General features: G+C 41.1%; 1 protein-coding gene across 5 annotated transcripts in view; it reads right to left on the reverse strand.

The window, feature by feature from the left end:
- The window catches only part of wdr7 (WD repeat domain 7), a 657,873-nt gene that overhangs the window by 447,712 nt on the left and 184,982 nt on the right, over window positions 1–25,179 (reverse strand). For 3 of the 5 annotated variants that reach the window (XM_072573923.1, XM_072573942.1, XM_072573915.1), the window contains 3 exons: window positions 23,982–24,070; window positions 4,394–4,462; window positions 2,739–2,857 (listed from right to left, as the gene is read on the reverse strand). In XM_072573923.1, coding sequence (XP_072430024.1) covers window positions 2,739–2,857; window positions 4,394–4,462; window positions 23,982–24,070 — 277 coding nt within the window. The remainder of the gene's footprint in view (window positions 1–2,738; window positions 2,858–4,393; window positions 4,463–23,981; window positions 24,071–25,179) is intronic. The other 2 variants (XM_072573951.1, XM_072573934.1) reach the window with 1 other exon arrangement.

Below are 25,179 nucleotides of genomic sequence, written 5' to 3' on the forward strand. Positions count from 1 at the left end.
CCATACCCCTACATCTACATCTACCCCTTACCTAACACTACGGGCAATTTAGCATGGCCAATTCACCTGACCTGCACATCTTTGGACTGTGGGAGGAAACCGGAGCACCCGGAGGAAACCCACGCAGACACGGGGAGAATGTGCAAACTCCACACAGAGAGTCACCCGAGGCGGGAATTGAACCCGGGTCTCTGGCGCTTTAGATCAAGTAGATTGGACAGGGCAGTGTTTGTGCAATGTGTCCAGGAAACTTTTCTAACTCAGTATGTAGATTGTCCAACCAGAGGGGAGGCCATATTGGATTTGGTCCTTGGTAACGAACCGGGACAAGTGATGGGCTTGTTAATGGGTGAGCATTTTGGTGATGGTGACCACAATTCTGTGACTTTCACCTTGGTTATGGAGATAGATAGGTGCATGCAACAGGGTAGGTTTTACAATTGGGGGAAGGGTAAATACGATGCTGCAAGACAGGATCTGAGGAGCATAAAATGGGCGCATAGGCTATCAGGGAAGGATGTCGTTGAAATGTGGAACTTTTTCAAGGAACAGATACAACGTGTCCTTGATACGTATGTACCTGTCAGGCAGGAAAGAGATGGTCGTGTGAGGGAGCCTTGGTTGACGAGGGTGGTTGAATGTCTTGTAAGGAGGAAGAAGGAAGCTTACATAAGGTTGAGGAAACAAGGTTCGGACAGAGCATCGGAGGGATACAGGATAGCCAGGAAGGAGCTGAAGAAAGGGATTAGGAGAGCTAAGAGAGGGCATGAAAAATCTTTGGCGGGTAGGATCAAGGATAACCCCAAGGCCTTTTATGCGTAAGTGAGAAACATGAGAATGACAAGAACGAGGGTAGGTCCGATCAAAGACAGTAGTGGGAGACTGTGTATTGAGTCGGAAGAGATAGGAGATGTCTTGAATGAGTACTTTTCTTTAGTATTTACAAATGAGAGGGACCGTATTGTTGAAGAGGAGAGTATGAAACGGACTGGTAAGCTAGAAGAGATACTTGTTAGGAAGGAAGATTTGTTGGGCATTTTGAAAAACTTGAGGATAGACAAGTCCCCCGGGCCTGACGGGATATATCGTAGGATTATGTGGGAAGCAAGAGAGGAAATTGGCAATGATCTTTTCGTCTTCACTGTCAATGGGGGTGGTGCCAGGGGACTGGAAAGTGGCGAATGTTGTGCCCCTGTTCAAAAAAGGGAATAGGGATAACCCTGGGAATTATAGGCCAGTTAGTTAGTCTTACTTCGGTGATAGGCAAAGTAATGGAAAGGGTACTGAGGGATAGGATTTATGAGTATCTGAAAAGACACTGCTTGATTAGGGACAGCCAGCACGGATTTGTGAGGGGTAGGTCTTGCCTTACAAGTCTTATTGAATTCTTCGAGGAGGTGACCAAGCATGTGGATGAGGGTAGAGCAGTGGATGTAGTGTACATGGATTTTAGTAAGGCATTTGATAAGGTTCCCCATGGTAGGCTTATGCGGAAAGTCAGGAGGCATGGGATAGTGGGAAGTTTGGCCAGTTGGATAGAGAACTGGCTAACCGGTCGAAGTCAGAGAGTGGTGGTAGATGGTAAATATTCGGCTTGCAGCCCAGTTACAAGTGGAGTTCCGCAGGGATCAGTTCTGGGTCCTCTGCGGTTTGTAATTTTTATTAACGACTTGGAAGAGGGAGTCGAAGGGTGGGTCAGTAAATTTGCAGACGATACAAAGCTTGTTGGAGTTGTGGATAGTGAGGAGGGCTGTTGTCAGCTGCAAAGGGACTTAGATATGATGCAGAGCTGGGCTGAGGAGTGGCAGATGGAGTTCAACCCTGTCAAGTGTGAGGTTGTCCATTTTGGAAGGACAAATAAGAATGCGGAATACAGGATTAACGGTAGGGTTCTTAGTAAGGTGGAGGAGCAGAGGGATCTTGGGGTCTTTGTTCATAGATCTTTGAAAGTTGCCACTCAGGTGGGTAGAGTTTGTAAGAAGGCCTATGGAGTATTATCGTTCATTAGCAGAGGGATTGAATTCAAGAGTCGTGAGGTGATGTTGCAGCTGTACAGGACTTTGATAAGGCCACATTTGGAGGACTGTGTGCAGTTCTGGTTGCCTCATTTTAGGAAAGATGTGGAAGCTTTGGAGAGGGTGCAGAGGAGAATTACCCGGATGTTGCCTGGAATGGAGAATAGGTCGTACGAGGATAGGTTGAGAGTGCTAGGCCTTTTCTCATTGGAACGGAGAAGGATGAGGGGTGACTTGATAGAGGTTTATAAGATGATCAGGGGAATAGATAGAGTCGACAGTCAGAGATTTTTTCCCCCAGGTACAACAGAGTGTTACAAGGGGACATAAATTTAAGGTGAAGGGTGGAAGGTATGGGGGGATGTCAGGGGTAGGTTCTTTACCCAGAAAGTGGTGGGGGCATGGAATGCGCTGCCTGTGGGAGTGGCAGAGTCAGAATCATTGGTGACCTTTAAGCGGCAATTGGATAGGTACATGGATGGGTGCTTAAGCTAGGACAAATGTTTGGCACAACATCGTGGGCCAAAGGGCCTGTTCTGTGCTGTATTGTTCTCTGTCTATTTGTTCATCTATTACTCAAAACAAAACTGTGTCCAAACAAAACAAGCTGCATCAAAAGGGAATTAATTCAAAAAACTGAATTGATTTAGCTTTATTGTCATTCCATTAAGAAAACAGCCTGGTACACATACAGTCCAAGGTATTATTTCTTTGAAGTTTTACCTCTAAACAGCGATCTTGCCATCGTCGGGCTAACATCTCCAGAAGTGGAGGTCTAAACTTGTCCTGTCCGAGATGATCAGGAAGCATGACACAATGCATAGCTGCTAGTTGACTCCAGCCTACAAAAGTACATCAAGCACATTACACATGAAGGTACATGGATTAGTAATCCATAGTCACAAAAACACAAACTATCTTCGCACATTTAATTCAAAAGAGGTGCCAAAATTAACTTCAACTGGAGCTACTACAGAAATCTGCAAATGGATACCAACACTGCTGGTGACCTTGGTTTAACAAAATACTACTTAAACACTACTTATTTAACAATGTATTTAAAAAGCAGCAAAATCTTTATCATCTGCTCATTTCTAAGGCCAAATAGTAATCCCATTTGAAAGCTGAATTGCCAGTCTTACTTAAAGAACATTTAAAACATTTTTGATCAACAAAGATTAAGTGTAAAATTTTGATGATGACCATGTTGATTCCACAATTCAAAATTATAATTACGTCATTCATTTATATAATGTTTTTGTCCCTCTAAACTAGAATGATTAAATAAAACAAGGCATTTGTGTCTATTCATATTGCAACAACATATAAAATTGCTCAAAATGATAAAGGCAACAATATATTGTGACTTCAAAGACAATATAATTTATTATTTTGAAAAGAATCCAACAAGGATTTTATGAGAAACAGCTAAAAGGAACAAAATATTTACACTTTAAATATTCTAATATTTTAGTTGATTCATTCTTAGTTTTGGAAATTACATTCATATTTTATTGTATTAAACAGTGGTGAAAACTGTTTTAGAACATTAAGCAGAAAAATGGGAATCTAAGGATGTTCTAATGTCATAAATAATTGCCAGCATATTCCAAAGTAAAGCAATCAAATTGGAACTTAAGTTAACTCATAACTAAATAATGTTCAAGGGAAATATCCATGCTCTACTGGTGCAATTTAGTTCTCCTTGCAACCATTTTTCATGATCTATGTTGCTGATTATAAGTAACATTTCAGATAAAATTCATTCTAATTTGGCAACATAGGTTGTGGGAAGGTCTTTATTGATGATGTAAATGGAATGGATCATTTTGTCATTGCATTGAAAGCCATACAAAACATCCTGCCCTGAGACAAATTCTGAACAGCAATTTTCAACAAGAGAAAACTAAACATGAAGACTATCCTGGGTGCTCTGAAAAGCCAGTAGAGTTGAGTTATCTCCTTTTATTTTAAGTTAACTGTTCTGATTGTTTTCTATACTTGGACAATTATTCTTCTCAATTATGTAGGCATATTTCGTTTTTTGTAGCAAAAATGTTTCCAATATTTTCCACTCTGTGCAGGGAATCAAAAAAAACATGTTTCAAACTGCTTTCATGTGTTAGATTAAAATTTCAGCCATTTATAATTCTTACGCATCTAAACATTTCATTCACAAAATTATAATATTCTTCATCTCAAGATGAAAAATAAATGTATGGAAGCAAAACAAAAAGTGCATTGTAACAGGTTGCTCATTTCAATAGTTTGAGGTAAGCTTTTTCCTGTACAAATGCAATACTGATTAATGCTACATATACACTACTAAAATTAGCAGGATGAAAGTGGTATGGTGTATTAGAGAGGGAGTAGAATACCTTCATTGACTGAGGGGCAGTTATGTAAAACATTGCCAGAGCAGTCAGCCTCATGGGCAGCAACAGCAGCTTGGAAAGGAAAAGGAAGACAGAAAAGAGAAGAGAAGCAGAGTAATTTTAGAGGTCAAAATAAAAATAATAGTATTAGTAAGAATGGAAAAATGAGACTGTAAAGATATGAATATTAAACCACAATTTAGTAAACCTTATATTTATTAGAATCCACAATTATAACTCTAATATCTGCACATTAAAAGAAATTAAGAAAATAAATTTCATTAAAATGAAGTTTATATACCCTTCTCTCTAAAGCTATAATGAGCATCACATTAGCTCATAATAGTCACGTTATTTAAAGAAATATATAGAAAATGCCTGAATGCTCCAGTAAAATATTTTTTTCCAAAAGTAATCTAACCAGTAGTACTATATATAGCAACGTAGTAACAATAAATGATACATTTGACATAATCTGGCTCAAATTAAGGGAAGATATAAATTTCAATAAAAATTAATTCCTCAAACCTACTGTACAATTGCTGATACAGAATGCAAGCTACTGAGCGTTGGATTTAACTAACAGAGCCCAAAAATTGACTGCAAAATAAAATCATTTCAATTTTATTCAGGGATAACTATTACTTATTATTTGCAGAGTGCGGCCTACAATCAATGGCAATTTAAGATAAAGTATACTCAAATGCATCTGAGCATTTTAAGCATGTTACTCTCATCAATCACTTCTAGATACATAAACAAGTCCAAATGCTATCAGAAAATCATTTTTCTATGGAATATTCTATTAGCATCCCAATTCTTGCTAGAAAACTAAAATATACTGTTTCTCTCTTTAAAATTATTCTGCAATTTTAGAAGCAATTTATCTTGTTTAATGCACATGCATTTACATGTTAATAATATCAGTTTACACCATATATACTTGTGTAAAGATCCAAATTTTAAGACTGTTTTAAAGATTCAATTTACAGGGCCAACTAACACACGGGCACAAGTTTTGAGGGGCTAAAATTCATGATGCAGATCGAAATATAGTATTAGCACAAGTCGATTTGATCGCACAACTAATCCCGGGTAAAGAAGAGAAACACAATTAATTACAGTAAAGGTAATTACTGGATAAAAGCAAGAGACCAGGCCAAAAATTTGACATGTTAAAGATTCATTGAAATGCTGCAAACTCACACTGTTCAACATCAGCATGGCGCACTTAAAATGAAACATTTATTAAATTCTGCATGTGTAAGTGTCTTGGACTTACCCATCAAATTCTTCCATTTCTCTCACATTTACTCTCATATGTTATGAACCTCAACAACATTAACAAATTTGTCAAAGAATTAAAGATATACCAGCTTGTAGCTAATATATCTCACTTTTATTCAGATATAATGGCACAATTAAAATTATGAACTTTTTAATGATATTAACTTTTAGGTGTATAATGAATAAAGTGCGATAAGTATCAATAGACTTAGTACCAGTCTGAATGAATCAATCAAAATGTGTTGGAGTAAACCAAGTGTGGTAAGTACAGTTATGAATGAATGAACGAACGAACGAACGAACGAACGAATGGAGATACAATATAGCAAACAAAGAGCAATGAGTAGAGTTACTGGTATGAATGAATGAATGCGATTGTTTAAATGGGTTAATGGGAACATGCAATTTCCTTTGTAAGAGATTTATAATGCAGTGTCAACTTATACACAAGATATATGGAGAATACAAGATTTTTTGGCCAAAAATAAGGGGTCACTTATCCATGAGATAGACCTATACACAAGTATACATAGTACTTAGGATAAATGCTTAACTATTATAGAAAGTGCACCCATACTTAAACAGGACAAAAGAGTTTCTGTAATCATTTCTCTAAATATAAAATGACATTATTGTCCTACAAAATCATAACAACGTCATAGCTTACAGTGACATTGAAGAGTCATAAAGACTTTAATGTGTTGGAGGATTTTTATTATCCTAATACAAACTCATGGAAAGACCATAAGTTGCAGGAGCAAACACAGGCCCCCATTCAGCACATCACATCTGCTCCACCATTCAATGTGATCATGGTTCATCTGATGACAAACCTTCCTGCCTTTTCCCCATAAGCGATTCCCTGACTGATGAGAAATCTATCTCAGCCTTGAGTATACTTAATGACCCAGTCTACAGCCCTCTGTGATAAATAACTTAACAGATTCACAACAGTCAGAGAAGAAATTAAAGGGAAGAGAACAGGGAACTTCTTAAGCTGAGAGGTGACCTTATAGAGGTTTGTAAAATCATGAGGGGCATGGATAGGGTAAAATAGGGTCTTTTCCCTGGGGTGGGGCAATTCAGAATTAGAGGGCATAGATTTAGGGCGAGAGGGAAAAAATTTAAAAGGGAATTAAGGGGCAACTTTTTCACACAGAGGATGGTGCATGTATGGAATGAGCTGCCGGGGAAATGGTAGAGGCTGGTACAGTTACAACATTTAAAAAGCATCTGGATGGGTATATGAATATGAAGGGATTAGAGGATATGGGTCAAATGCTGACAAATGGGACTAGATTAGGTTGGGATATCTGGTCGGCATGGACGATTTGGACCGAAGGTCTGTTTCCATGCTGTACATCTCCATGACTCTAAGTGTGTTCAGGATAATTTGTTTGATGATGATGATTTAGGTTAAATGAAATAAGTATTGTCAAATCTGGAATTGCTGGAAAATCTCAGCAGGTCTGGCAGCATCTGTGGGAAGAAAACTCGGTGAAAAGATGGTCTGATGAAGAGTCACTAGATTTGAAATATTAACTGTTTCTCCAGCAATTTCTGTTTATGTTTCAGATTTTCAGCACCTGCAGTTCTTTGTTTTATTATCACATCTGGTTGTGCAAATAAGCTGGGTCGAGTCAATTAGCCAGTCGGGAAATAATTAGGGAAGAGTGATTATACTATCATAAAGTTTTGGTTAGCTGTGGAAAAGGGCAAAGAGCAATTCACGGTAAAAATATTTATAGGGTACACGCACAAGATCTAATTTCAGTGGTTTAAGAACTGATCCATCTTGGGTAAACTGGAATCAAAGATTGCAATGAGTATACCTACAGGCCATCAATCTAAGATTATCTCCAACAAATCCAAACAGGTATTCAAAAAAGAAATACTTACCCAATGTATGATAAGCATGTCAAATTCAGTGACAGAAGTAAATAAAGAAAAAGAGAAATTTATGGGGAAACTCCACAAGCGAAGAGTAGGAAAGGATGCTAGCTTGAGTCAAATGGATTCTTCCTGTGCTGTATATCTGACATGATCATATGCAATGGTCAGGCAAATATTAATAAAATTATGGGTTATTTTTAAAGAAATGACAGTTTGAAGAAATTAAACTACACTCCCATAATGTTGAAAGGCAAGATAACCAAAGCCAGAATTCTCTGGATAATGATAGAGATCAGAAAGGGTTTGTGCTTGACTAGCTGGAAGAAAGGACATTGTGAGTGAAACACTGCCGGACTAAGTGCGTGCATCTGGGAACTTGAACGCAGTTGGAATTCAGTGTAGAGGCAAAGAGGTACTTCTTGCATTTTGTTTGGCTTATAGTTTGCAACGACTTTATTCTAGAGTAACAAAGACCAAGGAATAAGGGTCCTCGAATAATTTATATTATTTAATATTGAGTACCTCCCAAAAGATTTAATTTAATGAGCTAAGTCATGGCAGCTGATGTGGCATGCTCTTCCTGCTCACTGTGGGAAGTCAGGAACACTTGCTGTTCCCAGGGCCATGGACACAGGAAGTGTCTCCAAGCTGCAGCTCCTGCTGGCCTAGTTTTCAGAGCTGGAGATACACTGCCACATCTGCAAGGTGAAGAATGTCAAGGATCGCGTGGATAGAGAGGAGTCACACCACAAGTTATGACTCAACAGGCATGAAGGGAATAGGTGATCATCAGGAAGAGCAAGAGGACTAAGCAGACAGTGCAGAAATCTCTAACGGTTATTCCACTGCAAAACAGTTATACCGGTCTGGATATTATTGGGGGAAATGGCTACTCAGGAGAAAGCAGCAACAACCAAATTATTTGCACTATGTTAGCTGCACAGAGGAGTCGTCAAAAGTGTGAGAATAAAAGAGTTGTAGGGGATTCCATCATAAGGAGAATAGACAGGCTGCAAGTGAGACTCCATGGTGGTATGTTGCCTCTCTGGTGCGAGGGTAAAGGATGTCTCAGTCGCAGATAGCAAGCATGTCGGTGCAGAAGGTGGTAAGCAAATGTATTTTGGCCTTCAAAACGAGAGGATGTGAGCAGCGAAGTCTTGCTGCAATGATTCAAAGTTTTGATCAGACCACATTGAAAATATTGTGTGCAGTTGTGGTCTCCTTATCTGAGGAAGGAAAGTCGTGCTTGAAAGGGAGTGCAGTGAAGGATACCAGACTGATTCCAGGGGTGGCAGTCTTGATACAGGAGGAGAGGTTGAAACGATTAGGATTATATTAGCTGGAGTTTATAAGTATGATGGTTAAGGGAATCCCATAGAGACCTTTAAAATTTAAACAGGATTGATGTAGAAAGGATTGAGATGAGGAGAAATTTCTTCACCCAGAGAGTGGTGAATCTGTAGATTTTGAAACCACAGAAGACAGTTCAGGCCAAACCATTGCATGATTTCAAGTAGTAATTGTGCTTGGAGATAAAGGGATCATAGTAAATGGAAGAAAAACAATTACATGCTATTGAGATGCATAATCAGTCATGAACATAATGAATGCCCATTTCATGGGACAGTGGCATCAGTTTTGGAACCGGGGTGATCTGTACTGATGGGACGGTCTCCACCTGAACCGATCTGGAACCAGTGTTCGAGTGAAAAGGATAAATAGGGTGGTCACTAGGACTTTAAACTTGTGAGTCAGGGAAGGGAAAGGGAAAGCAACAGGGAGTACGGAGTCAGGTAAGGCAAGCAGCAGGTTAGCATATGTGCAGGATTTAAGTTCAAGGCAGGCTAGGAATGAAGCAAAAAAAAAACAACTTAGGACACACTACTAGAGGTGATGGAAATCATGAGGATAAGAAAATTAGCATTAAGGCACTTTATCTGAACGCTCGTTGTATTTGTTACAAAGTAGATGAATTAACAGCACAAATCATCATGAATGATAATGATGTGGTAGGCATCACAGAGACGTGGTTGCAGGGGGTTCAGGACTGGCAGTTATACATCCAAGGATTTACATATAATCGAAAAGTCAGGGAGGTGGGCACAGGGGGTGGGGTTGCCTTGTTAGTTAACAATGAAATTAAATCTATGGCACTGAAATGACATGGGATCAGATGATATGGAGTCTGTGTGGGTGGAGTTGAGGAACCATAAAGGCAAAAAAACCACAATGGGAGTTATGTACAGTCCTCCCAACAGTGGTCAGGACATGGGGTGCAAGATGTACCAGGAAATAGATAGGGAATGTCAGAAAGGCAAAGTCACAGTGATCATAGGGGACTTCAATATGCAAATGGACTGGGTGAATAATACTGTCGGTGGAGCCAAAGAAAGGGAATTCATGGAATGCTTACAGGATGGCTTTTTGGAACAGCTTGTGATGGAGCCCACAAAGGAGCAGGCTATTCTGGACTTAGTGCTTGGTAATGAGCCAGACTTTATAAAAGATCTTAAAGTAAGGGAACAGTTAGGAGGCAGTGATAATAATATGATAGAGTTCAGTCTGAAAGAGAGAAGGCAAAATCGGATGTAATGGCGTTACAGTTAAATAAAGGTAATTACAGGGGCATGAGAGAGGAACTGATGAAAATCAACTGGAAGCAGAGCCTAGTGGGGCAGACATGATGATTCCCGATGAAGGGCTCCTGCCCAAAACGTTGATTTTCCTGCTCCTCGGATGCTGCCTGACCTGCTGTACATTTCTAGTACCATTCTAATCTTGACTCTAATCTCCAGCATCTGCAGTCCTCACTTTCATCTAGTGGGGAAGACAGTAGAGTAACGATGGCAGAATTTCTGGGTGTAATTGAGGACACAATACAGGGTTCATCCCAAAGAAAAGAAAGATTATCCGGAGGAGGTTGGGGGAGGGGGGGGGAATTAGACAGCCAAGGCTGACAAAGGAAGTCAGGAAATGTATCAAAGAGAAAGAGAGAGCCTATAAAGTGGCCAAAAGCACTGGAAAATCAGAAGATTGGGAAGACTACAAAAACAGAGGATAACAAAGAGAGAAATAAGAAAGGAGAGGATCAAATATGAAGGCAAGCTAGCCAGTAATATGTATTAAACTTTTACTATCATTTCTAATAAGAAACAAATGAGAAGCAAAAATAGAAATTGGGCCATTCCAAATTGATGCAGGACGGCTAGTGATGGGAGATCAGGAAACAGCTGAAGAACTTAATAAGTACTTTGCGACAGTGTTCACAGTGGAAGACATGAGTAATATCCCAACAATTAAGGAGAGTCGGGGGCAGAGTTGAGTATGGTAGCCATTACAAAAGAGAAAGTGTGAGAAAAGATGAAAAGTCAAAAAATTGATAAATCTCCTGGCCCTCATGGGCTACATCCTAGAGTTCTGAGGGAGGTGGCCGAAGATATAGTGGAGGCATTGGTTGTAATCTTTCAAAAATCACTGGAGTCAGGGAAAGTCCCAGATGATCAGAAAATCGCTGTTGTAACCCCTTTGTTCAAGAAATGATCAAGACAAAAGAATGGAAAAATATAGGTCATTTAGCATAACCTCGGTTGTAGGTAAAATTCTAGAATCCATTGTTAAGAATAAGATTTCTAAATTCTTCAAAGTGTACAGTCAGATTAGAACAAGTCAGCATGGATTTAGGAAGGAGAGGCCATGCCTGACAAACCTGTTAGAATTTTTTGAAGAGATATCAATAGGTTAGACTAGGGAAACCCAGTGGATGTCATCTATCGAGACTTTGAAAAGGCCTTTGATAAGGTGCCTCACAGGAGGCTGCTGAGTAAGGTGAGGGCCCATGGTGTTCGAGGTGAGCTACTGGCATGGATTGAGGATTGGCTGTCTGACCGAAGGCAGAGAGTTGGGATAAAAGATTCTTTTCAGAATGGCAGCCGTGACGTGTGGTGTCCTGGAGGATTCAGTGTTGGGGCCACAGCTGTTCACTTTATATATTAATGATCTGGATGAAGGGACTGGGGGCATTCTGGCGAAATTCGTCGATGATACGAAGTTAGGTAGACAGGCAGGTAGTTCTGAGGAGATAGGAAGGCTGCAGAAAGATTTAGACAGTTTAGGCGAGTGGCCCAGGAAATGGCTGATGAAATTCAACGTGAGCAAATGAGAGGTCTTGCACTTTGGAAAAAAGAATACAAGCATGGATTATTTTCTAAATGGTGAGAAAATTCATAAAGCCAAAGTACGAAGGGATCTGGGACTGCTTCATCATTCCTGACAAAGGGCTTTTTGCCCGAAACGTCAATTGTCCTGCTCCTCGGATGCTGCCTGACCTGCTGTGCTTTTCCAGCACCACTCTAATCTAGACTCTGGTTTCCAGCATCTGCAGTCCTCGTTTTTACCTGTTTTTATCTCTGGGACTGCTAGTCTTAGATTCTCTAAAGGTTGAGTCCGTGGTTAAGAAAGCAAATGTAATGTTGTAATTTATCTCGAGGGGGTTGGAATGTAAAAGCAGTGATGCGATACCGAGACTTTATAAAGCTCTGGTTAGGCCCCATTTAGAATACTGTGTCCAATTTTGAGCCTCACACCTCAAGAAGGACATTATGCCACTGAAGTGTGTCCAGCGGAGATTCACACAGATGATCCCTGGAATGGTAGGCCTAAAAACTGGCCATGCTAAATTGCCCGTAGTGTTAGGGGGAATGGGTCTGGGTGGGTTGCGCTTCGGCGGGTCGGAGTGGACTTGTTGGGCCGAAGGGCCTGTTTCCACACTGTAGGTACTCTAATATCATCTAATCTAATATCATAAGATGAACGGCTCAGGATCCTGGGATTGAATTCATTAAAGTTTAGAAGGTTGAGAAAGGGTGGGCACTGGAAATTTGTTTCCATTAGGCAGGAAGACTAGGACCGGTGGGCACAGTCTTAGAATTAGAGGGGGTCAATTTAGAACGGAAATGAGGAGACATTTCTTCAACCAGGGAATGGTGGGCCTCTGGAATTCATTGCAACGGACTGCAGTGGAGCCAGGACGTTAAATGTCTTTAAGGCAGAGATTGATAAATTCTTGATCTCGCAAGGAATTAAGGGCTATGGGGAGGGTGTCGGTAAGTGGAGTTGAAATGCCCATCAGCCATGATTAAATGGCGAAGTGGATTCCATGGGCCAAATGGCCTTACGTCCACTCCTATGTTTAGTGGTCTTATGGAATGGTGGAGCAGGCTTGAAGGGGCAAATGACCAATTGCTGCTCCCATTTTCTACATTTCAATATTTTCTCTTCCTGAACAATGTCATGTTTATACTTTTTGAACAACAGGGGCTTTCGCACAGTTAAAGGCCTTACTTTCAAATTTTTTCCAGTCCTGGAACCCAGTTTTGTGTTTTGGAGCTGTCTTTGAGTCCATTCCATCATTTGACTCCTGAATCCAAATACTCTGACTTCAGTTATGAGTCGTGAATGGGATTTTAGCAAGAGCCTTGTGAAAATCCATTGCATTGCCCTTTTCTATTCCACCAAGATTATGTTTAACCAGCACTGATGAATTCTTTATTGCTTTAAACTTTAATACAAATTATCTGTATTAATGAATAGATGCATGCGATAATATTTGTCCTATACTTCCTACGAACATAGCTAGCCTGCGCCAGTTAAGTCGAAACTTACTTAGAAAATGGGAGGTGTAAAGAAAAATCCCAATAGTGAAATGGAAATCAACCATGCTTAACAGTTTGTCAAAGTACTTTGGCACATTGGAAGCTAATTTTGACTGTGCTCTTAACTTCCCTTACATATGGAGGCTTGCAAAGTTTGTACAAAACTGGCCCTGAACAGGGCCAATCAAACTGCCATCCAATCAGTCCCAAATTCTGAATTTGGGCAGACAGATCAGAGTGGTATGCAGCTCCAATACTTCTGAAATAGCTCTGCTTTCATGCTAACTTTGTGAAAAGCTTAGATATTAGGAGCATCAACATCCTGGGGACTACCAGCTTCTTGACGAGAAGCTGAAAGGGACTAGCCACATAAATGCTGTTGCTCCAAGAACAGGTCAGTGACTTGGAATTCTGCAGTGAGTAGCTCAGCTTCCATCCCAGATCCTGCCCGCTGTCTACAAGGCAGAAGGTGGGAGTGAGATGGAATACACTCCACTTGTCTGAATGTTTTTCAAGCTGCATTCATTCAAGAGACTGGATACCATCCAGGTCAAAGTACCATATCCATTAAAAAAAAACTCCCTCCAACAGTGAGTTCAGTAGCAGCAGTGTGTATTGTCTACAAGGTGAAAGTGAAGACTGCAGATGCTGAAGATTAGAGTTGAGAGTGTGGTGCTGGAAAAGCACAGCAGGTCAGGCAGTATCTGAGAAGCAGGAGAACAGATGTTTCAGGCAAAAGCCCTTCATCAGGAATGAGGCTGGGAGCAGAGGGGGTGGAGAGATAAATGGGAAGGGGGTGGGGCTGGGGGAAAGGCAGCTGAGAATGCAATAGATGGATTAAGGTGGGAGTAATAGTGACAGGTCAGGGAGAGGGTGGAGTGGACAGGTAGGACCAGTAATGAGGGCGGTGCCGAGTTGGAAGGCTGGAAACTAAGATAAGGTGGGGAGAGGGGAAATGAGGCACCTGGTGAAATCCACATTGATGCCATGATTTTGGAGTGTGCAGGGATGGAAGCAGAGATATTCTTCACCAACGTGGGGTAGTTAGGGAGTGCCGGTGGAGGAGGCCTAGACCTGCACGTCCTTGGTGGAGTGGGAGGGGGAGTTGAAATGTTCAATCACGGGGCGATGGGGACTGGTTGGTGCAGGTACCCCGGAAGTGTTCTCTGAAGCGCTCTGTGAGTAGGCGGCCCATCTCCCCAATGTAGAGGAGACCACGTCGGGAGTAACGGATACAGTAAATGACATGTGTGGAAGTGCATGTGAAACCTGCTGATGGATGTGGAAGGCTCCTTTGGGGCCTTGGACGGAGGTATGAGGGGAGGTGTGGGCGCAGGTTTTGCAATTCCTGCAGTAGCAGGGGAAGGTGCCAGGAGGGGAGGGTGGATTGGTGGGGGGCTTGGACCTGACTCGGGAGTCAGAGGGAACGGTTGTTACGGAAAGCGGATAGGGGTGGGGAGGGAAATATATCTCTGGTGGTGGGGTGGGTTTGTGGGTGGTGGAAATGGCAGAGGCTGATGCGATGTATACAGAGGTTGGTGGGGTGGAAGGTGAGGACCAGGGCAGTTCTGTCCTTGTTGGGTTTGAACGGGTGAGGTTTGAGGGCAGAGGTGCGAGAAGTCGATGAGATGTGCTGGAGGGCATCAACTACCACGTGGGAGAGGAAATTACGATCTTTAAAGGAGAAGGCCATTTGGTGTGCTCTGTGGTGGAACGGGTCCTCCTGAGAGCAGATGCGGTGGAGGCGGAGGCATTGAGAATGAGGGATAGCATTTTTTACAGGAGGCAGGGTAGGAGGAGTTGTAGGCAAAAGTGAGGACTGTAGAGGCTGAAATTCACAGTCTAGATTAGACTGGTGCTGGAAAAGCACAGCAGGTCAGGCAGCATCTGAGAATCAGGAAAAACAACATTTCAGGCAAAAGCCCTTAATTCCTGATGAAGAGTCTTTGCCTGAAACGTCGATCTTCCTGGGAGGAGGTGCAGTCGAGGTAGCTGTGGGAGTCAGTTGGTTTGTAGAAAATGTCAGTGTTGAGTCGGTCACCGTTGATGGAGATGGAGAGGTCCAGGAGGGAGGTGTCGGAGATGCTCCGGGTGAATTTAAGGTCGCAGTGGAATGTGTTGGTGAAGTTGATCAACTGTTCAGCCTCCTTGTGGGAGCACGAAGTGGTGCCGAAGCAGTCATCAATGTAGCAGAGGAAAAGGTGCAGCCAGTGTAACTACGGAAGATGGGCTGTTCCACATAGCTGACGAAGAGACCGGCATAGTTGGGGTCCATGGCTACCCCCTTCGTATAGAGGAAGTGGGAAGATTCAAAGGAAAAACTACTGAGGGTGAGGACCAGTTCAGTCAAACTAAATCAGAGTGTCAGTGGAAGGGTACTGGTGGGGATGTCATGAGAGGAAGAGATGGAGGGTTTGCAGGCCCTGGTCATGCCTGATAGGGGTGTTTGGGACTGGATGTCCATGGTGAAGACGAGGTGCTGGCGGCCAGGGAAATGAATGTCTTGGAGGAGGTAGAGGGCATGGGTGATGGGGAGTTCCTGACCAGGGGGGATAGGACAGTACCGAGGTATGTGGAGAATAGTTTGGTGGGGTAGGAGCAGGCCAAGACAATGGGTCGGCCGGGGTAGTCAGGCTTGTGGATCTTGAGTAGGAGGTAGAACTGGGTGGTGCAGGGTTCCCAAACTATGAGATTGGAAGCTGTGGGTGGGAGATCCCTTGAGGTGATGAGGTTGTGTACGGTCTGGGAGATGAGGGTTTGATGATGGGAGGTGAGGTCATGGTCGAGGAGACAGTAGGAGATGTCTTCGAGTTGGCACTTGGCTTCAGCGGTGTAGAGGTCAGCATCGGAGGCTGACCTTACAGAGCTTTATGAAATCATGAGGGGCATGAATAGGGCAAATAGACAAGGTCTTTTCCCTGGGGTGGGGGAGTCCAGAACGAGAGGGCATAGGTTTAGGGGGAGTGGGGAAAAATGTACAAGGGACCTAAGTGGGTCGTGCATGTATGGAATGAGCTGCCACAGGAAGTGATGGAGGCTGGTACAATTACAACATTTAAAAGGCATCGGATGGGTATATGAATAGGAAGGGTTTAGAGAGTTATGGGCTAAGTGCTGGCAAATGGGACTAGATTAATTTAGGATATCTGATCAGCATAGACAAGTTGGACCGAAGGATCTGTCCCGCTTTATATGTCTCTATGACTCCAAGTCTAAAGGACAGAACTCCACTATTGTAGGTGTTGGAAGGGTATGCGGAGTTTTATAATTTTAAACTGAGCTAAATCAGTTTCCCAAACTGTCTTTAGTGTCTTTAGTTAATAACCGCGAGGCTCCTTTATATCCTTGTTTGTCTTTATAAAAAGGTTCAATATGGTATAAATAATCAACATTTGAGGCCTGATTTCTACTTCAAAAAAGCTATTAAAAAGATAGGAGTTTAAAAATCCCTTAAATCGAACTTGCCCATACTTCCAGACTCCCATTTCTGACTGAAGGACCATGGCAACTTATAAGCCTTGAAATGGGGGTCACATTGGAATACATTTTAGGAACCACTGAGCCAGATGATCCAGTAAAGTGGTTTAGGGTATCATGTTCTTTCTATTTGAATTATTTTCCGTGTCAGAAGTGTGATCCTTTCAAACCTTTTCAGAATTTTGAAGACAAATTTGATTCAGTCCCAACCTGCAATGACCGACTGAGTATATATTTTCAGTTCATCATACGTAACTTTCACGTTTGTGAAAGGTGAGATATGTTATGGTTTGACAAATGTATAACTGTTAGCATATTTCTTATGTAATCAATGAATACATTATCAGTTTCCTCTTGCATAGCTATATGTTAATATTGTCATTTGCTTCTAACAACTAACTACTTAACAGTTCTTTTCAGGCAGTTCCATTCAGGATATCCACAAGTTTTCAAATTTTCATCAGACTAAAAACTATTATTTAATGTTACCATGTCTATTTTGAATGGATAGCTTGCAGCAGCCCATTATTCTCAGACAGTTTAAGCTTCAAGGGAGTCATGTGGAATTCTCTGTGATCATAATGTAGCCTTATTCACAGATCAGATAAGTTTGTAAGCGTGATTAGCTTGGATACAGTTAAAACACAGTCTAGAAGGAACAGGAAAATTGACTTGACAGTTGTGGTCCAAAATATACAATCTATTTTTTTGTCTGGCTATATTTGTATTAAAGGCTTGTTATGTCTAGTAATGTCTACATAAGACTACTAGATTTGTCACAGTTCCAAAATCTTTATTGTTCGTTTTGCATAGCCACAATCTACTGTTACAATGTCAGTGGAATAGCAGTGTGACATACTGGAAAACTCCAGTACACTGCAAGTAGTTAGCATCTTAATGGTCCAATTTATCACCTTTCTTCACCCCACCTCAAATGAAAATTTTGAACTTAACTGCTAAAAACTCCTCCAAGGAAATGGAACTATGATATCAAACATTTATGCCTCTTTGACAACACAATTACTGCTCTAGCACTTTTATACACTCTTGAGCAAGATGCAAATAAAAAGCTGAACAGTGTGATGTGAAACCGATATCTGAGAAACTACCAAATCAGACAACATCAAACAAAAGAGAATCTAACGATTTTTCCGTGACAATAGCATCAACATCACAAAATATCCTGCTATAAACATCCTGAGGTACTCTACTTTGGAGAAACCAAACACAGACTGGTGACCACTTTGCAGAGCACCTCCAGTCTGTGCGTAAGCAGCACCCTGACCCTTTCGCAGCTGGACATTTTAAAATCACAGCGAAAGTGAGGACTGCAGATGCTGGAAATTGTGGAGTCGAAAGTGTGGAGCTGGAAAAGCAGTAGGTCAGGCAGCATCTGAGGAGAAGGAAAATTGACGTTTTAGGCAAAAGCCCTTCATCAGGAATTCCAGCAAAAACATTCTCGATTTTAACATCGTGCCCTGCACACATGTCTGTCCTCGGCATGCTACAGTGTTCCAGTGAAACGCAGTGCAAACTGTAGGAACAACATGTCATCTTCAGACTAGGCACTTCACAGCCTTCTAGAATTAATATTGAATTGTGAACCATTTCTTTCCTTTCTTTTAACTTATTATCACTTCCTCCCCTCCCCCATCCCACTTACAGTCCTTTCAAGTCTGGCAGGAGATACACCATTGTTCTGCCATTCTCACATTCTGATCACTGAATGTAAACTACCAACATCTTATCTCCACCAGCACCCTACACACACTAACCCCACCACCACTGTTAGCATAAATGCTGCCCCTCCACACTTCACTTCAGCTCTGATGAAGAATCATCTAAACCCAAAACATTAGCTTGCTTTCTCTCCATGGATGCTGCCTGACCTGCTATGAGCTTAAGCATTTGTTGATTTCGGTACAGATTCTCACATCTGCAGTAATTTGTTCCTCCACCATAAGGATTACCATGGCAAGAAACTGAAGTGAACCAGCCACGGAAATTACTGTAATTTCAAGAGCAGGCCAGAAACTTCAAATTCTCACCTTCGATCCCCACACCTGTCCACCATTTCTGAGGCACAAGTCAAGATGTGATGGAATACTCTCCACTCGCATGGATGGGTACAAGTCCAACAACACTCAAGCAGTCAAGAGTGTGGTGCTGGAAAAGCACAGCAGGTCAGGCAACATCCGAGGAACAGGAGAATCGACGTTTTGGGCGTAAGCCCTTCATCAGGAATGAGGCTTGTGGGCCAGGTGGCTGACAGATAAATGGAAGGGGGAGTGGGGCTGGGGGAAGGGAGCTGGGAATGTGACATCCCATTCCGAGCTACCTTCCCCCGAACACCAACCCCCCTCCCATTTATCTCTCAGCCAACTCGGCCCACAAGCCTCATTCCTGATAAAGAGCTTACGCCCAAAACGTCGATTCTCCTGTTCCTCGGACGCTGCCTGACCTGCTGTCCTTTTCCAGCACCACACTCTTAATTCTGATCTCCAGCATCTGCAGTCAAGACTGAAGCAGTCCAACGCTTTACACAGACACAGTTGTCTATTAAACTGGTTTGCCAACATGCTCATTCAACTCTCATTTATTTCACAACCGATGCACAGGGGCATCAGTAACATCCACAAGATGCATGCAGCAACTCACCAAGGCTCCACCAACAGTAATTTCCAAACCTTGGACCTCTCCCACCTACAAGGACAACATCATCCACAAATTTCCCTCCACGCATGATCCTGACATGGAGCTACATTGTAATTCTTTCTCTGTCGCCTTCAAATAACACTGTGGGTCTGCCCAAACCAAAGGACTGCAGCAATTAAAGGAGGCAGCTCAGCACCACCTTCTCAATGACAATTAGGAATGGACAAAAAATGCTGGCTCAGCCAGCAATACACACAGCTGATGAAAGAATTAAAAAAAACCTGAAGAGTGAATAATTACTTTGGGTTAGCTCCAGGAGAGTTTAATGTTTACCTAAGACACACTGAAATGCGTCACTGTAAAGTGAGACTTCTAACTGTGTTAAAGGGAATATATTCCCTGTAACTTGAAGTACAACTTTCCTACATAAAATAGTCTTTAGTAAAAGGAGCTTTTGGTTTATTTCCATACTAAAATTATTGCATGATCTATGCACAAATGTTGGCACACCACTTGCTTTAATGGTTAAGAAAACTGAAAGAATACTCTTCCACACGCTTGTAGCACATAATCTGTTGTAACTATCATGATTTGCCAACAAAATTGCTGGCATCTACACAATTTGTATCTTAGGATAGGTTTCTTTACACTTTTAGAGTGGTGCTGGAAAAGCAAAGCAGGTCAGGCAGCATACAAGGAGTGGGAAATTCGACTTTTTTTTAAGATTAGATTACTTAGTGTGGAAACAGGCCCTTCGGCCCAACAAGTCCACACCGACCCGCCGAAGCACACCCACCCAGACCCATTCCCCTACATTTACCCCTGCACCTAACACTATGGGCAATTTAGCATGGCCAATTCACCTAACCTGCACATTTTTGGACTGTGGGAGGAAACCGGAGCACCCGGAGGAAACTCACGCAGACACGGGGAGAACGTGCAAACTCCACACAGTCACCTGAGGCGGGAATTGAACCCCGGTCTCTGGTACTGTGAGGCAGCAGTGCTAACCACTGTGCCACCATGCTGCCCACAGGAGTGATGAAGGGCTCCTGCCCGAAACATCGATTTTGCTTCTCGAATGCTGCCTGACCTGCTGTGCTTTTCCAGCCCTACACTCTTGACTCTGATCTCCAGCATATGCAATCCTCTCTTTTGCCTTCTTTACACTTTTGACATTTGAGTTCACTGTGACTTGTCTTATTTGGTTAAATTGCACACTGTTACACAGTTCTCTCCTGTTTGCTTCCTTTCGATCAAATAGACTTTTAGAAATACAGAGGAATGCTATTTCTACACCCTAACATTCAAAATTATTTTTGGAGAATAATATTAGTTTAAATACTTACTATCAATTTTCCTTTCAGCATTTTTCTTTTCTGATTTCTGTGCTATACTATAGATTGAACACTAATAGATTAAATTTAGTGCCGGCCATTCTGGTTGTATATATAATTCATATATAGTTCATTAAACAGAGGACAACCAAACTAAAGTTGTGAGGAATCTGGTACACAGAATGGTTACAGCAGAGGAGGGCATTTGACACATCAATTCCACATCTGCTTTCTGCAAAAGTGTTTCAGCTATCCCCATTCCCATAATCCTGCACAATTTCTTTCATAACTTCAGGGGTTTAACCAATCCTTTTTGAATGATTTCAAAATTGAATTGTCTCCATCACACATGTAACCAGTGCATTCTAGATCCTGAACACTGGCTGAGCTAAAGGCACGTCTTCTCATTTTATCTTTGGTTGTTTTGTGCATCAAGCTAAATCCACATTCTTTGGCTTTTGACCCTTTGCCAAAAGGAATGGTTTCTCCCTGTCTCGATTGCTCCTCATTTTGAACACACATTGGTACAGTGCAGGTGGAGTCTATTTGGTCCATTGTGTCTGTACTGGCTCTTTGAGGTTTTGATTTATTGCAGATCATTGAAATAATCATCCAATGCCCTCGTGAATGCCTCAATTGAACCTGCCTCAGCTACATTTCCAGACCCTAACACCCTGCTGCATGAAAGGTTTTTCTTACCTCACATTTGCTTTTTTTTTCACATAACACTTCAAAATGTTCCTTCCAGATATTAAGTTCCCCTCCAAACCACACAATATTCTGACTTGTCACTGGGTCAAAATCCTGGATCTCCCTTCCCAGCAATATGATGCTCCACACACCATGTGCTACAGCAGTGATGAGCTGCCTTCCCCAGTTTCTCCAGGGCAAGTACTGGATGGACAATAAATGCTGATTTCAGAGACACCCAAATGCCGTGAAATAATAATGGTTTAAAATTATCAGAAATAAAGTAATTTTGTTTGGAATGCAACATAAGCACAGCATGAAGCAGCTGAACAGAATACAAGCTTGCACTGAAACAGAGATGGAGCAATAGCAGTTTATCTCAGTTACAATGCTTGGAGTTGAAATACACGATGGTGACTTAAGTTTGATAAAACAGGTAATTCCATACAACATATAGGACCTTTTTTGCATGATAAAGACCAAGGCAATTGTCATGCTTTCCTTGCCAAAGATAACGCAATGGGTTCAATAGCTTAGTTCTTAGCCACACGAAGTAAAATTTTTTTTTAAATCATGTGCAGACTGTACAACATGACTAGGTTTTAAACATTGGATTTTATAATCAGACAAAAGTGCACTTCAGACTGATTTGAAATACAGAAAGAAAAATGGGAAGAAGTTGTCCCATGAATTGTTGAGGATTTTGTAAAAATATTAAAGCAGATAATATCTTTGTCATACGTGTTGTTTTCATCCTCTTTTTTAAATTGTGATATTTTAGTTATTTGCGACATTAAAGATATTTATAAGATCATAAAACAGCAGTAGGCCATTCAGCTATTTTGAGCCTACCCTACCATTTAATGAGATTATGGCTGTTCTGATAATCCTCACCACCACATTTCTGCCAGATTCTCTAGATTCACTTACTGATTAGAAATCAGTACCTTGAATATGTTTAACGATGAAACCTCAACAGCCTTCTGCAGTAAAGAGTTCCAAAGATTAATTTCCTCACAACCATCTGATGAAGGAGCCACGCTCCGAAAGCTAGTGCTTCCAATTAAACCTGTTGGACTATAACCTGGTGTTGTGTGATTTTTAACTCAAAAATAATCTTGCTCATCACTATGTGAAATGGCTAATCCCTTATGTCCTCTCATCCTACAAGGACTCCAACAAGAGGAAACAATCTCCCATTAACTATCCTGTCAACCCTTCTAAAAATCTTGCACATTTTAATTGTTATGTCTCAGTCTTCTAAACTTTAATGAGTAAAAGCCCAATCCAGACAAGCTATCCTCATAAAAAAATCTCTTCATACCCAGAATGAGGCTAGTGTACTTTCTGTGACTGCCTTCAATGCCAATGTATCTCTCCTTCAATAAGAGACCAAACTGTACAGAGTATTTCAGGTCTGGTCTGGCTAATGATTTGTATAGTTTTAGCAAAATCTCTCAATATTTATACTTCATTCCGTTTGAAATACATTTAATCGTAACATTTGCCTTCTCCATTACCACTGAACTTCAGTACTAACTTTTTATGCTTCATACACAAGAATTCTCAAATTTCTGTTTCCAGATTTCTGTAAACCCCAAATAAATAATATTCAGCTTTTTCTATTCTTCTTGCCAAAGTGCATAACCTCACATTTTCCTACATGATATTCCACCTACCATGTTTTCACCCACCCAGTCAACCTGTACAAATCCCTCTATAGACTCTTTCATTACCCTCAGCATATGCCCTCTCACTTATTTGTGTCATCTATGAATGTGACATTCATTTTCCTCATCCAAGTCACTAATATAGATTATAAATAATTGTGAACCCATCACTGGTCCCTGTTGTATTCGATTTGTGGAACGTTATCAGCCTGAAAACTCTCCTTTACTTCAACTCGTCTTCTATTCGTTAGCCAATCCTCTATTCATGCTAATATGCTGTCCCAATACTATGGACTTTAATCTTATTGAATGCCTTTTGAAAATCCAAACATACTATATTATCCTGCTTGTTACCTCCTCAGAGAACTGTAATAAATTTCTCAGGCATGATTTCTCCTTCATGAAGCCACGTTTACTCTATTTGATTATGTCATGGTTTTCCTAAAAGCTTTCTTACTACATCATTTATAATGAATTCGAACATTTTACCATGTCAGATGACAGACCTTCAGATTCAAAAGAAACACAATTCGCAAGTTGGTCAATAAATAAACTTCACAAATGCCCTCCTTATTGAACTTCATCTGCCCCAGATATGAACGTAAAGCAATTTGAGCGCTGGATATGCCAATAATGGAATAGTAGCCAAATAGACTATTAAACAGGACTAGACAATCTACTGCCAACAAGATTCACATTTACCTCCTATTTAAGTTCTGGTACTTTGACTTTAATTTATTTGGTACTTTGAAAGGTAAACTTTTAAATAGACAAACACAGATACACACTGCTTAAATTCAGTCTTGCAGTAGGGTAGGATTTTTTTTTCAAACAACAGAAGACAGAAGAGGAATAATTTCACACAGTGCATTTAGACTACCCTCTGTCATTTTAATTCTGTGCTCCTCTCAGAGCTTTGCTTTGTAGTTACCTTGTTTGATCTGTCCCTGTACAGCGATGGAAGAGACTGGAGGGGAAAGTTTCCCTTTAGTCATCTCCAGGGTGCTTGGTTTCTGTGGTCTGCAAGGAATAATAATCAAATATTAATTACAGACTTTGAAACAGGTCAAGCCTTCTTGATGTTTAGGATTTGAAGCTCTACCATATCAGTCAAATGTTGTAAAATTTAGTGTCGATCCAGCTCATCAACAAATCACTAGATAACTGCAGTCTTATAGTTACAGCTCATTTGATTTAAAAGCAGCACACAAATTACAGAAAACTCTTCTCTGCTACAGTCCAGATTTAAAAGGTACCCAAAGGGATATTCCAAACTCTAAAATGTAAAAGGCATTTACTATTTATTAAAACCAAGTCATCACGTTCATGTGGTGTTCTGTGAGATACACATGTGAACACAATAATATCAGAAAGATAAGCTTAATGTTGGCAATCATTACAGATTTCCGAAATATACCATAAACAGAAATAAATAATAGATAGACCTGAATGCTTCAGCATGAAGACTTTATGCCTTGCATGAAAAGCCAAATGATGTATTCAAATAAATATTCATTTCTGGGGATAATATTTTAATGTTGCCTTCCTGAAATTAAACTATTATATTGTGAGAAAATTGCAGGAGTATCACAGTATTATTTTTAGCTTTGTTGTTGTTTTGAAATTTAGTCAAACTTCAATTATGGCTTTTGTGTTACAATAGATTTAACTTCATTGTCAACAAGGTTGGAGAGATAAAAACTGCAGATACTGGAATCCAAAGTAGACAAACAGGAGGCTAGAAGAACACAGCAAGCCAGGCAGCATCAGGAGTTGGAGAAGTCAACTTTTTGGGTGTAACCCTTCTTCAGGACTGGGGATGGAGACATTCCACTCCATGTATCCCAGATGTTCACCTATTTTGAACAACGTGATTTTCCCCACCTCTGTCATACACACAAATCTCCACCTCCTCCATTCCCCGCTCCACTGCTCTAAACCTACACCCCTTCCCAAATGCAATAAAGACAGGGTTCCCCTTGTCCTCACCTACTGCCCAATTAGAGTCCGCATCCAACATATCATCCTTAAACACTTCTGCCAACCCATTAGAACCCTCCACCAAGAAGACCTTTCTCTCCCCACCCCTCTCTACCTTCGCCAATCCTTGGTTCATGCCGATTTCCCCA

The sequence above is a fragment of the Chiloscyllium punctatum genome, chromosome 1 (genome assembly GCF_047496795.1).
Source record: "Chiloscyllium punctatum isolate Juve2018m chromosome 1, sChiPun1.3, whole genome shotgun sequence".
NCBI classification, from domain to species: domain Eukaryota; kingdom Metazoa; phylum Chordata; class Chondrichthyes; order Orectolobiformes; family Hemiscylliidae; genus Chiloscyllium; species Chiloscyllium punctatum.